This window comes from Mauremys mutica, unplaced genomic scaffold (assembly GCF_020497125.1).
Source record: "Mauremys mutica isolate MM-2020 ecotype Southern unplaced genomic scaffold, ASM2049712v1 001367F_np12_obj, whole genome shotgun sequence".
Classification (NCBI taxonomy): Eukaryota; Metazoa; Chordata; order Testudines; family Geoemydidae; genus Mauremys; species Mauremys mutica.
The window spans coordinates 16,105-31,043 of NW_025423177.1; the positions used below are offsets into that span (position 1 = coordinate 16,105).

General features: G+C 45.0%; 1 protein-coding gene across 1 annotated transcript in view; it reads left to right on the forward strand.

Annotated features, from left to right (window-relative positions):
- The window catches only part of LOC123358068, a gene marked incomplete at its 3' end in the record, with an annotated part of 49,391 nt that overhangs the window by 8,966 nt on the left and 25,486 nt on the right, over positions 1 to 14,939 (forward strand). The window contains exons 10-13 of the mRNA XM_045000844.1: positions 374 to 609; positions 1,208 to 1,274; positions 2,177 to 2,268; positions 13,823 to 13,958. Coding sequence (XP_044856779.1) covers positions 374 to 609; positions 1,208 to 1,274; positions 2,177 to 2,268; positions 13,823 to 13,958 — 531 coding nt within the window. The remainder of the gene's footprint in view (positions 1 to 373; positions 610 to 1,207; positions 1,275 to 2,176; positions 2,269 to 13,822; positions 13,959 to 14,939) is intronic.

A 14,939-nucleotide genomic window follows, 5' to 3' on the forward strand; every position in this document is an offset into this window, starting at 1 on the left:
ACTGCTTTGACACCACTGGCCTCAATGGAGGTACCCCAGATTTACACCAGCATCAGTAAAATGAGAATTGGGCTCCAGAGTTTAATCATCATAGAATATCAGGGTAGGAAGGGACCTCAGGAGGTCATCTAGTCCAACCCCCGCTCAAAGCAGGAGAAATCCCAAGATAGTTTTTTTTTTTGTTACCCCAGTTCCTGAAATGGAACCCTCAAGGATTGAATTCCCAACCCGGGGTTTAGCAGGCCAATGCTCAAACCACTGAGCTATCCCTCCCCAAGAATGGTTGTTTGGAGTGGACACATCAAATAACTAACGCTTCCCCTATCTCCGCGAGCTAGATGTTCTCAGTCCCTGAGCTCTCTGTCTCCACCAGGTGGTGTGTGCTGTCATTGCTGGCCTTCTACACTATCTCTTCCTGGCCTGCTTCAGCTGGATGTTACTAGAGGGGCTGCACCTCTTCCTCACCGTCAGGAACCTGAAGGTCGTGAATTACACCAGTGCCAGCCAGTTCAAGAAGAGATTCGTGTACCCGTTTGGCTATGGATTCCCAGCCCTGGTGGTGGCTATTTCTGCAGCGGTGAATCCTGGTGGCTACGGAACTTCCAAACAGTACGTGCAGCACCCATCCCAGAGGGAAAACAGATATCTCATTACCCACTCAACTCATTGGCTGAATTACAGAGAGACAGTATATTCGACGATCCCCGTTTCTTGATGTTTCACACAATGCACAGTGAACCTGGGGAACTCCTTTCCAGAGGATGTTGTGAAGGCCAAGACTATAACAGGGTTCAGAAAAAAACTAGATAAATTCATGGAGGGTAGGTCTATTGATGGCTATTAGATGGGCAGGGATGGTGTCCCTAGTCTCTGTTTGCCAGAAGCTGGGAATGGGCGACGGGATGGATCAGTTGATGATTCCCTGTTCTGTTCATTCCTTCTGGGGCACCTGGCACTGGCCACTGCCGGAAGACAGGATACTGGGCTAGATGGACCTTTGGTCTGACCCATTATGACCATTCTTATGTTCTTATAAGACTAGTTTCTGCAAGCTACATCCATGAGACTGTCATAAAGGGAAGCAGGCAGCGTTCGCCCTGCATCTTCCACCCCACCCAGAGATCAACTCCGACAACCAAAAGGAGAGAATTCACTTCATTTTAATGCCAGGGATAATTTGTTACCCTTTTTCCTTCTTGCCTTTTAGCTGCTGGCTCACAATAGAGGGAGGCTTCATCTGGAGTTTCCTTGGACCGGTCTGCCTTATTATTGTGGTGAGTATATTTAGGATGAATTATGTTTATGCCGCAGGGAAAGGTGTTTGAAAGTGAGATGAGTCAGACATTGGGATGTTTGCTTAAGGAGTGAGTTGTGGCCTAGCTACCGTGGATTTACTCCCTGGAAAGTGATAAGGTAACAGTGGCACCTTCTTTAGTTGTATGACAGTAAAATCATAAATAATTAATAAATCACACACAATTTGTTTCCAATGGAGTGTAACGAATTGATACCAAATGCTGGGATTTGTCAGAGTTCAGCACCTCCTTAGCTCCCAAGTTATACAGCAGAGAAGATGGAAATGTCTGGGCTGGGTGTTATGAATGAAACCAGAGCTTCAGCTATGGCAGGTGTGAAACCGGACAGCTGGAGGAACATGGACAAGAGGGCAGCTGAGAGAATCTTTCTATGATCCAACAATACGTAGAGAGGGAAAGTTTATGGAACGTAACACAGAGGACAGACAGAGCAGCTGAGAAGAGAGAGGGATGGCGGAGCCTTATCTGTGCCCAAAGTGATGTCTTGTGGTGCAGGAAGGATTCAGATGACAATCGCAGCTAGAGGCTCCCATCCGGGATCAAAGTACCATTGTGCTAGGCACTGTGAAGCCATGAAGAATTTTAGCAAGATTAAAAAAGATTTGGGCATTTATATGGGGAGCAAGAATAAGATCCAGAGTTGTTCTAATCAGGGCTAAGAAAAGTTCTGGAAGGGATATTAAACCCCAGGCTTCAGGATTTAAATCAAGCTCTAGCTACCAAGACCAAGGGGAGAACTAATATAGGGGGAGCTTATCCCTGCCTCTGAAGCACTTGGTACTGGCCACGGTCAGAGGCAGAATACTGGACTACATGGACCTGGGGTCTGATCCACTCGAGTTGTTGTGTTGTTTCCACAGATGAATTTAACATTTTTTATCACAACCCTCTGGATCCTGAGAGACAAAATCTCCTCCCTCAATGCAGATGTCTCCACCCTCAAAAACACAAGGTAGGAAAGTGCTAAACCTGCCTGAGAGGTCCAGTTAGTCTTCTGCAGGGGGGGTGTTTGATACAGGCACCCTTGGCTCAATTAAACTGAGGAAATTCCAGCGTGATGCAGACTTGGTATCAGAAAATCATGGAGAACAGAACACTGAATACCTGGTCCTGCAAGCAGCTGAGACCCTTCGTGGGTATTCACCCACGAAAGCTCATGGTCCAATACTTCTGTTAGTCTATAAGGTGCCACGGGACTCTTTGTCGCTTTTTACAGATCCAGACTAACACGGCTACCCCTCTGATACTTGACTTTTTCTAGTGTTTTGTTCAGCCTAGTTTGATGCCTTTTGCTATGCACAACTGAGACAGCATGAGGAAAACTGCACAGTGATTTCTTGGTATCTAATTGCGAAATCTGTGTTTTCTGGAAGAGCTGGACATGTGGCCATGGTCGCTGGGATTTATAATTCACAATGGTGAGAAGAGACCCAATTTGAGGAGGGCAGGCACAGCAATAAAAACACTTGCACTTAGCAAAGACCTTCTGTAACTGTCAATGTTTTATTGTCTCAATGACTAGTCTAAATAAAGCAATTTAAACCAGTAGGACAGTATAACAATGTGAGCGCGACCAGTCCCATTACCTGTATATGCTACTTTATTTTGGGGGAGAGCTTTAAGGAGTGAGACAGATTTTGATTTGTCTTTGGCATGCCGATGGAGAATTTTAATGGCTGTTCCTGAGACTAGATGTTTTATAGGCCCTTGTATTTTTTATGCATATATAAACCATATTTTTTAAACCTTATTTTAAGGTTTTTACCTTTATATTGTTAGGGTGCTCTTATTCTACAGGTTAGTATATTAACTTTGCTAAGCTCATTAACATATGTTAATTGGATTACTGTGGTTACCTGTGGTTAGGCATTTGCTGATGTCCTCCTTTAAAAATACTTTAAACTGGTAGTAACTGTCTTTTTGCAATTACCCATCAGCAGTTTGCATCACGTGATTATTACAAAACAAGAAACAAAAAGCCTTTTAACATTTTGTGACTTATGATAACTGTTAGTTTACTGACTTATGCTAACATACTGAGCAGCTACGTCTACTTAGGCTGTAAGGCCTTGCACTCATGCTAACTGCTTAAGCTATTTTATAGGTGTCAGTCAACAGGTATTTTGTGTTTTTGCTACTCATTCCTTAGCCCTTTGCCCTTTATTCTTACTATGTCACTATTATTACTGCGCGGTTATATACTCACTGCCCGCGCTACAAAACGGATGTGAGGGGAAAGAGGGAAATTGATGTGGTCAGTGTTACACCACAGGCCAGTGACAAAGCTGGGAACATAACACCGCTTCAAGTCAGACGTTACAATGCTGGGTGCTATACAAATATCTATACATGAATTAATCTTAGGTAAAATCTGTAACTCTGCTGAAACCAAGGAAGTTACACCAAGGCTGAATCTGCCTGGTATGGCTATGCATAGGCTGCTTTTGCTGTCAGCTGACTTTAGTATCTGGTTCCGTCAGTCTGCATTGTACTCTCACATGCTACAGCAACGGGCATACAACAAACCCTTCAATCATTTAGTGACCTATTCCATATCATGAGTGCGGTGTAAGGACTAATGGACCAAATCTTTAATGGCAAGCCATGGTTTCTAGCGAATGTGGTGTTCTCCTTGCAGGACTTTATTATTGCGGTTTCCAAGTCAATCAGAATGGGAGAGAAAGGATGGTTCAGTGCTTCGGGTACTGGTCTGGGCTGTGGGAGACCTGGGTTCAACTCCCTGTTCCGACACAGCCTTCCTATGTGACCTTGGGCAAGTTGCTTAAACTCTCTATGCCTTGATTCTTCATCTGGAAAATGGGGATAAGGGCACTGTCCTACCTCACTGAATGGTTCTGAAGGTAAATAGCTGTAAGATGCTCTGATACTTCATGAAGGACCAGGAATAAAAAGAGGGGAGAAATACCTACCTGGAATTAGAGAACAGGTGTAAAACCTTCACTAGCCCAGCTCATTGAAATGACAGCTGCCCCCAGATGTGTGGTACTGATGGCCAGAGCCTGCTTGCAGCAAAATGAGGAAATGAACAAGATGCAGAAGGGCTGGCAAACTGGGGCCTGGTCCAAATTCAGTGAAGTCAATGGCAGTCTCTCTCTGTGCTTTGGAGCAGGCCCATAGAGCGTGAAGGGGACGGTAAAAGCCATTCTCATCTGGTTGGCATAGGGCCTGTTTGTAGAATCGCTGTCTAGAAGCATTGGTCCCTAGGGGAAATTTGCATAGTTGCTACTTGGAGGGCGTAAGCCATCCTGCGCACAGAGCCCACTGACTTAGTCTCTCTGCATAGGGTTGTAATGGGCTCTCTCCATCTGCTTTACTCCAGGTTACTGACATTTAAAGCCATCGCCCAGCTTTTCATTCTGGGCTGCACTTGGAGTCTTGGTCTGCTGCAAACAAAAGCGGCAGCCATGGTCATGGCGTATTTATTCACCATCATCAACAGCCTGCAGGGAGCCTTCATCTTCCTGGTGCGTTGTCTCCTCAATCAGCAGGTAAAGCCAATGCCTTGTTACCTGTTCAGCTCCATTAATGTCCAGCCAGCAGAGCTTCTTTGTTCACATTTGTCTTGGTTTCACTCTTTTCTGGTGTTGTGTGCCTGTTGCTCCTTTCCCTATTTTGAGATTCAGCCATTCTCCTCCAATCTCTTGTCTCCTGCAGCTTATATTGTGCTGTTTTCATAGAGTCACAGATTTTTTTAAGGCCAGGAGTGACCATGTCTACACCCAGTGGTTTCCCCAGGAATTGAAATTAGGGGGGGTGTTTGAATTTACAAGGGGGGGTGTGTCAGGGCCAATGAGGGGTGAGACTATGAGGGTAAAGGTGGGCTGTATGGCACCATAGTAAAAACTGAAAAATGTTTCATGACCATTTTATTAGATTTAACTCATGTTTTAAAATCAGACAAATTAAAGTTGGCTACTCAAGCCTTCTATGAAGCACTATGTCTACATCCTTCTTGGTTTCTTGTTATAATTTTGCACAACTCTGTTAATGAATTGCTTGAATGCAGTGCATTCATCTTCAGTGGATTCTCGTGTGTCTGGTACTTCCATTCCTTCAATTGATATGCTCATTAGTTCATTCAGATGATCAGGCAGAAGGCGACTTCTTTCAGAACACAAAATTCTATTTAGTGATGAAAAAGAACGCTCAACTGTAGCTGTTGTGACTGGGAGTAGCAAGAGATGAATTCCTACTTCTTTCATCCCAGGAAACAGAACACAAAGATCAGGTCGAGCCACTAGTGATGATAAAAAAGAAGTTGAAGTCAAATCTTCATTCATTCGTCGTATGATATTCCATTCTGTATTCAAATTCTCTATTCTTTCCTGATCACATGGCAGCCCCATTGCTGGTAGTGCCTGACTCCACTCAACTGTTGGTGTTTTACAGGACAGGCATCTGTAAAAGCTACGTAGAGGTTGAGTAGAATCTAGAAGTCGCTGTTGTAGATTTTTAAGAATCAAGTCTGTGTACTTTTTCAGTTGTCTTAACAAACACTTCTTGTCATCTTCACTTAAGGATTCAATATAAATGCCTTCATTAGTCAACTTCTGGACTGAAGTCTTTGCTTCTTCCAGTACTTTTTCAGTGGATAAGTCTCTGTGATCCAAATGTAGCTTCTATTGCTGGACAAAGATCTACTACTGTTGTAGCAGATGCCTGGATGGCGTTGTTTAATGACCCAAGTGGTTTCAACAATAGACTTACAAGAGAGAGAATGGCAATAGTCTTCTCTGAACGTAGTAGCAAAAGTAATCCACCAGCCTCACTACTTAGATCCATCCCATCTTGGAAGATACTTTCCAAAGCCAGTAATAATGGCTGAAGCAATTTTAAGACAACAGCCAAGGATCGCTCATGAGAAAGCCAGCGGGTTTTCCCAGGTTGGACTAATTTGAACTTCAGTCCAAGTGTATCTTCTATATTTTCCAAGATATTCAGTCTTTTTGGACTCTTGCTGAAAAAAGAATATAATGAAGACACTAAATTTATAGCTTTTTTAATGTCTTTTGAAGATTCTGCAGCTCGTACTAGTGCTAGTTGAAGTAGATGGCCTCTTCAGTGTGTATAGGAGAGATTAGGGTTGCACTTTTCTCTGAGCAAAGCTTGTACTCCACCATGTCTTCCAGAGAAGTTTGCAGCTCCATCAAATGCACAAGCAGCCATCTGTTTGGGGTCCAATTGACAAGCATCTAACTCTTCCAAGAAGTGGGTTGTCACAGATACAGCCGATGTGTCTTCTATAACTTGAACATCTAGAAATGCATCTACTGGCCTACCCCTGACATCAAGATAATGCACACAATGACTCAATACTTGATGCCCATTTGCATCGGTGCATTCATCAGCCATGTATGCAAATTTTTTGAATGTGGTGAGAGAGTTCTTCACTTTTTCAACTGTTGAGTCTTTCACTGTTGCACCGCATGCTTCTAGCCAGTCAGTTGAGTTTCTTGCAGAAAGATAGTGAGCATTTGCTGGTCTTGTTCGGAACCAGTGTTCCACGTCAGGATGAACAAGTGACAATACACTTAACATTGGCCTCCAGTTTGTAGTGTGTGGTATCTCTTGCTTAAATAGAAAGTAGGATGTCACAGCCATGTTTGTTCGCATAAACTGTGTTGTGTCTCCAGCATTCTTAACAGCCTCATTAAGTACTTCTAAAATTGGCTTTGAAAGTGGGCTTATAAGGCTTTCTGCATGTTGATGCATGCCAGAGGCCTGGTGTTTTGCAGCCTTTTCACGTAGTTTGTCAGCATTGGCTTTGCTGATCGGTTTGACAAACGAAGCTCCTCCACTTTTACCAATTGTAGCATTGGGAAGATTTCCTTCTTTGTAAGCTTTTTTGCAGGAGGTGCACCAGTAGCCATCTGTTGTAACTTCAATAAATGGGAACAGTTTGACCGACAAAGATTGGGAACTGCCTTTAGGTTTTGGAGACACTGTTTCTTCAGTAGGTAGCTGTATTTGTGCTTCAGGCTGGTCGGATGTAGATATACCACTTGAACCTTCAGATGACATGTTGATATATTCTTGGTTCTTGATGTATTCTTCACCTTGGTTAGTTTTTGAGGCCTTTGAGTGGAAAAATTGTTGTATTGTTTTTTGTCTTTTCATTTTCACTTTGACCTGCAACATATAAAAGAGATATGACTAAAGTAAATGTTTTGTTAGAATAATGCAAATTTAACATAAGGAAAATGCAAGTTACACCAAAACACATAACAGATCTAGATTTCTAAAAAAAATATAATTTAAAAAAATGTCTTTAATTTAAATTGACTTTTGAAAAGTAAGCCGTCATGGGATAAGAGGGCAGTCCTCTCATGGATCAGTCACTGGTTAAAAGATGGGAAACAAAGGGTAGGAATAAATTATCAGTTTTCAGAATGGAGAGAGATAAATAGTGGTATCCTTGAGGGGTCAGTACTGAGACCAGTACTATTCAACATATTAATCTGGAAAAAAGGATAAACAGTGAGGTGGCAAAATTTGCAGATGATACAAAACTATTCACGATAGTTAAGTCCGAGAATAGTTACAAAGGGATCTCACAAAACTGGGTGACTGGGCAACAAAATGGCAAATGAAATTTAGTGTCGATAAATGCAAAGTAATGCACATTGGAAAACAATCTCAACTATACATATAAGATGATGGCATCTGAATTAGCTGTTACCACTCAAGAAAGAGATCTTGGAGTCATTGTGGACAGTTCTCTGAAATCATATTGCCTCTATATAAATCTATGGTACTTGCACGCCTTGAATAGTGTGTGCAGATCTGGTCACCCATCCTAAAAATATATATATTGGAATTGGAAAAGGTACAGAGATGGGCAACTAAAATGATCAGGGGTATGAAACAGGAGGAGAGATTAAAATGACTGGGAATTTTCAGCTTAGAAAAGAGATGACAAAGGGGGATATGACAGAGATCTATAAAATCTTGACTGGTGTGAAGAAAGTGAATAAGGAAATGTTATTTAATCCTTCACATAACACAAGAACTAGCAGTCACCCAATGAAATTAATAGGCAGCAGGTTTTAAAAAACCAAAAGGAAGTACTTTTTCACACAACATAAAGTCAACCCAGGGAACTCTTTGCCAGGGGATCGTGTGAAGACCAAAACTATAACAGGATTAAAAAAAGAACTAGATAAATTCCTGGAGAATAGGTCCATCAGTGGCTATTAGCCAGGATGGGGAGGGATGCAACACCATGCTCTGAGTGTCCCTAGCCTGTTTGCCAGAAGCTGGGAATGGGCAACAGGGGATGGTCGCTTGATGAGTACTTGTTCTGTTCATTCCCTCTGAAGCACCTGGCCTTGACCACTGTTGTAAGGCAGGGTACTGGACTACATGGACCATTGGTCTGACCCAGTATGACCATTCTTATGTAAAAATTAATTATAATAATAAAAATGTTTAGTACAGAAACTCCCCAACATAATGACCTCTCAAGATAGCAACAATGTGAGATAACAACCTTGGCAAATAATACATTTAAAAAATCTTGGCCTACTAGGAAACATATTTATATATGTAACTTTAGCGCCCTCGTGGCCAAGATGGAGTCTGCTCTGTGGGCAGCTCTGGCCAAGAGCGCGCAGGAACGCAGCAGGAGAAATCCCTTCCACTCCAGGGGCACCTGTTCCAAACCCCCCAGAGTGAACACACACACCCACAGGAAAAGTACAATGGATATAACAAAGGAAGATATTTATTTACAGAGGGCTGAGAGGAGAAAAACAACAAGGGGAAATATAGAGGGAGCAGTAAAACAGGGCTGCATTCAAACCAAAACCCCACGGGCCCAGTGGTAGCACAGTCTGGAAGGGCAGACACTGAGCAATGCGTCTGCACACACAGTCCAGGAGGCCTGAGCAAAGTTCCAGTCTGGTGGTGAGTTTTGGGTGCTCCTGGTCTTTTTTGGCGCCAGTGAACTCTCCCCAGCAAATCCCTCTGGTGCCTCTTCTGCCGCTCTGTGCAAAGCCCCACAGAGCGACCACCTCCCCACTTAACTAGCTACAACCTCCCTCCTTGTTCCCAATGCAGAGTTACAAGCCCCAGTACTTACAGCCCCACGCAGCTCTGGGCAGCCGTGATACTGGGTCCAGCTCTGGCCTGTCCTTCTCGGGCGATTCCTCTGTGGCACAGTGCTCCTCCTGGCTCCTGTCCTGGGCTGTCTCCGATCGGGCCTGTCCTCCTCAGGCAGGTTCTCTCTCTGCTTCCTTCTCCAGGGCCAGCCGTGCTCCTTCTCCCTGGAGCTCCAGCCTTGCTCCCTGGAGTTTCCATCCTTTTTTTTACTCTCCCCCCCCCCCGGGAAAAAGATTTAAAGGGGCCATGCTCTCTAAACCCCAAAGGGGTTACATATAAGTTTCCATTCCCAGTCACAAATCAACATTCAGGAGCAAAGTCGCTAAAATATAGTCCAAAAAACAAATGTTTATTTAACATGCCCCTCACTTGTCCCTCCACCACACTCCACTCACTGGTGTTGTCCTTGGTCAGTGGAGAGTAGACTCAGAGTTCAGAGGTGCTTTCACGTGAGTACACCTTCCAGGTGGGGGACAAGAAGGCACCTTACTTGTTCCTCCAGCTGCCCACTGTTCGCTCTGGCCACAGCTGTTCCTTGTGCCACCGTTCACTCAACCGCTCTGTTGCCAATGGCCCTGCCCACCTTCTGCTGCCACCTGCCACTGTGACCTCTGCGAGTTGGTCTCTTAAGGTTCCACCAGCTCTCTGTGGTTTCAGCTGAGCTCTCAGTGGGGGAACCTCGCTGCTAGTGCAGTCTGGGCTGTTTCTTACACAAAAACACTGTACCCACAGGAACACTATCCCTACACCAGGACTAAGCACTTAGACCTGATTGTCAGGGTGATGGGCAAGGTCCCCTGGGAGAATAACATGACGGGGAAAGGAGTCGAGGAAAGCTGGCTGTATTTCAAAGAAACCTTATTGAGGTTGCAGGAACAAACCATCCCGATGTGTAGGAAGAGAAGTAAATATGGCAGGCGACCAGCTTGGCTTAACAGTGAAATCCTTGCTCGTCTTAAACACAAAAGAACAGCTTACAAGAAGTGGAAGATTGGACAAATAACCAGGGAGGAGTATAAAAGTATTGTTCAGGCATGCAGGTGTGAAATCAGGAAGGCCAAATCACACTTGGAGTTGCAGCTAGCCGGAGATGTTAGGAGTAACAAAAAGGGTTTCTTTAGGTATGTTAGCAACAGGAAGAAAGTCAAGGAAAGTGTGGGCCCCTTGCTGAATGAGGGAGGGAACCTAGTGACAGAGGATGTGGAGAAAGCTAGTGTACTCAATGCTTTTTTTGCCTCTGTCTTCACAGACAAGGTCAGCTCCCAGACAGCTGCACTCTGCAGCACGGTATGGGGAGGAGGTGACCAGCTCTCTGTGGAGAAAGAAGTAGTTCGGGGCTATTTAGGAAAGCTGGACGAGCACAAGTCCCTAGGGCCGGATGCGCTGCATCCGAGGGTGCTAAAGGAGTTGGCCGATGAGATTGCAGAGCCATTGGCCATTATCTTTGAAAAATCATGGCGATCGGGGGAGGTCCCGGATGACTGGAAAAAAGCTAATGTAGTGCCCATCTTTAAAGAAGGGAAGAAGGAAGATCCAGGGAACTACAGGCCAGTCAGTCTCACCTCAGTCCCTGGAAAAATCATGGAACAGGTCCTCAAGGATTCAATCCTGAACCACTTAAAGGAGGGGAAAGTGATCAGGAACAGTCAGCATGGATTCACCAAGGGCAAGTCATGCCTGACTAACCTAATTGCCTTCTATGACGAGATAACCGGCTCTGTGGATAAGGGGAAAGCAGTGGATGTACTATTTCTGGATTTTAGCAAAGCTTTTGATACAGTCTCCCACAGTATTCTTGCCAGCAAGTTAAAGAAGTCTGGGCTGGATGAATGGACGGTAAGGTGGATAGAAAACTGGCTAGATGGTCGGGCTCAACGGGTAGTGATCAATGGTTCCATGTCTAGATGGCAGCCGGTATCAAGTGGAGTGCCCCAAGGGTCAGTGCTGGGGCCGGTTTTGTTCAATATCTTCATTAACGATCTGGAGGATGGTGTGGACTGCACCCTTAGCAAGTTTGCAGATGACACTAAACTGGGAGGAGTGGTTGATACGCTGGAGGGTAGGGATAGGATACAGAGGGACCTAGACAAATTAGAGGATTGGGCCAAAAGAAATATGATGAGGTTCAACAAGGACAAGTGCAGAGTCCTGCACTTAGGACGGAAGAATCCCATGCACTGCTACAGACTAGGGACCGAATGGCTGGGTAGCAGTTCTGCAGAAAAGGACCTAGGGGTTACGGTGGACGAAAAGCTGAATATGAGTCAACAGTGTGCCCTTGTTGCCAAGAAGGCTAATGGCATTTTGGGTTGTATAAGTAGGGGCATTTCCAGCAGATCAAGGGATGTGATCATCCCCCTCTACTCAGCACTGGTGAGGCCTCATTTGGAGTACTGTGTCCAGTTTTGGGCCCCACACTACAAGAAGGATGTGGATAAATTGGAGAGAGTCCAGCGGAGGGCAACAAAAATGATTAGGGGGCTGGAGCACATGACTTATGAGGAGAGGCTGAGGGAACTGGGATTGTTTAGTCTGCAGAAGAGAAGAATGAGGGGGGATTTGATAGCTGCTTTCAACTACCTGAAAGGGGGTTCCAAAGAGGATGGATCTAGACTGTTCTCAGTGATAGAAGATGACAGAACAAGGAGTAATGGTCTCAAGTTGCAGAGGGGGAGGTTTAGGTTGGATATTAGGAAAAACTTTTTCACTAGTAGGGTGGTGAAGCACTGGAATGGGTTACCTAGGGAGGTAGTGGAATCTCCTTCCTTAGAGGTTTTTAAGGTCAGGCTTGACAAAGCCCTGGCTGGGATGATTTAGTTGGGTTTGGTCCTGCTTTGAGCAGGGGGTTGGACTAGATGACCTCCTGAGGTCCCTTCCAACCCTGAGATTCTATGATTCTATGATTCTATGGTCAGTGATTTCAGCTGCAGTGGTCACTTAACAGAACAAAAGACTATCTACTGGAGCCTAATCAGCTCTGTCTTTAAACAGTGATGGACAGATCCCCACCCTCTCTCTTGATGCCTTCAAATCATCACAGGCTAAGTACAGTTCTACTGCCCTTTACTCATACAATAAGAACAACATTTCATCCCTCTTCCCCCCACATTCAAGTGGTTTGTAACCCAACCCCAGCCAAAATCTATCACTTGGACAACACAGCTCTGTTTGCTGGATGCCTGGGTAGATTAGGTGTGAATGTAACTATAATCTGGCCCTGAAGCCTTAGCCCCCAGCTCATCACTAGCTGTCAGGGAGAGCTCATTTAGACTTTGCTTACAAATCATCATTTGAAATTATTAGGTTGGCCAACATCACCGAAATGAATGCACTGACATACAAAAACAGCTATATAAGGAAGCAAGGAAGCTAGTCTATGTTCATACTTTTCAAATCTATTATACTTTTTCAGATACACATATTTTATCATACACTATATAAGCTTTTAAAGTGTGTATTAATGTTTCGGTTTAAATTCAGATTTCCAAACAGTCACTAAATTGGTATGTAACTAGCTCACAAAACTAGGGGGGGCGGTTTGGGAAAATTCAGGGGGGTGTAGGGAAATCACTGACGGAACCACTGGATTCCCTGACATCTCCAGTTCGCTACCAGGCAGTTCTTGCCATTGGACATCTGAGGTAGGCTATTTTCTGCCATATTTCCTGGCACTGTGATGCCTTCTTATTTGTTAATTCATGAAAGTCAGGTTGGGAGCAGTCTAATGCCTGCAGGGTTTGGCTCACCAGGGCCGCCCGGGGGGAGCAAATGGGGCAAGTTGCCCCAGGTCCCGGGCCCTGCATGGGCCCCCACGAGAGTTTTTTCAGGGCCCCTGGAGTGGGGTCCTTCACTCCGGGGGTCCTGGAAAACTCTCACGGGGGCCCAGTCTTCGGCAGCAATTCGGCGGCGGGGGGAACTTTCGCCCCGGGACCCACCGCCGAAGTGCTGGGCCTTCGGCGGCAATTCCCCGTGCCGAAGACCCCAGGCCCCCTGAATCCTCTGGGTGGCCCTGTGGCTCACATGCTGCTCACCAGCAGGACTTCAGTTCTTAAGGATTTGAATGTGTCCATTTGGGGGTTTGTGCTCGAAAGACACAAGATTGGAGGTTGTGGAGCATGCAGTACAATGGAGCAGAGTTCAGATGGGGAGGGAGGTGTCTGGCTAGCTGGCAGGGGGGAGAAAGCTTGTGGGTTTCTCTAAAAGGAGATGTGAAGTTTTAGCTTTACTTCTAGAGGAGCCAATACTTAATAGAGGTGCAAAGTGAAGGGTTGTTTGCACTTGGGGTTCTAGATTGGGACAATCTCTAGTCATTGGACCCATTTCTTTTACTTAGAGGTGGTACTGAGTCTAATACATGACTTTTCTCTCTATCTTTCTTCTGCCAGCAAGCTCAAACCATCTCTGACCGTGGAGGAAAACCGTGAGCTCCTTGGTCAGTGCTTCAAAAGTTTATTTCCCCTTCCTCCCTTGGAGAAGATGAAAGAGGAAGACGGGACAGCAAAGGATGCTCTGCATATACAAGTACGTGACAACAATTCTCCTCCGGCACCATCCACTGTATTTCTGCCCAGCAGGCACTGGGTGATGGCAGTCACACATGGCCTCTCTGGCAAGGTTATGGTTAGCTTTCCCCAGCCCACACACACAAATGATCTGTGCTGAGCCTCACTCCTTCTTTTCTGGTTTCAGTCACTCTACATGAGGTCCTTGGAAGCCCTTGGCAAGCTAGTGGTTGTTATATAGAATCATAGAATCATAGAATCATAGATTATTATTATTCTAACTCAGTTGCCATAGTAACAAAACCATGACAACCAAAAACACAACAGTGGAGACTTTGCTGGAGGAAGAACCAACCGCAGACTGGTTCCAGGAAATGTCTGATGTGAGGAGACCATTGAACCGTGGTGGAGATTGTTTCTTGTGTTACAGCAGGGAAGAGTCAGAGATTTAGGGGGTCAAGCTTCAGTTGTGGAGGAATTTTCAACAATGGAGTGAATTTTAGGGAGAAAGCACCCAATTCTTCCTGGGATAAGTGGGCATGTGCCCCACTGAAATCCACGGAAGCTATGCCATTTTATGCCAGGGCTGGATTGGGACCAAGTTCTTACAATGTCGTTGACACTACTTGGAGCGGCAAGAAAATCACCACTGCAGTAGCCAAATTGAAGAGAACCAGTTGAAACTAATCACTTCTTCTAAGAGGAATTCATGAATATTGAGTTAAGCCCTGTGTATGGAAACTCATTCAGAGGAAACTTCCTGTTCCTCAGACATGAACAGAATATTGTGAAGGGCTGAGGGGTGGGGAGTTTGATGCACGTTCAGTATAAAAATGAAGTTATAAAAGGAGCTGGGCTGGGGGGACTTCTCTGCTCTTATTCAAATTAATAAAAAGAAATGCTCCTCTCTGTCATTTTGCCAATCAATGTGGGAGAAGTTGCCCAGGAAATAGACCACAGCAGCAGACATCAAACAGCATGCAATGTGCTAGACAGCTCC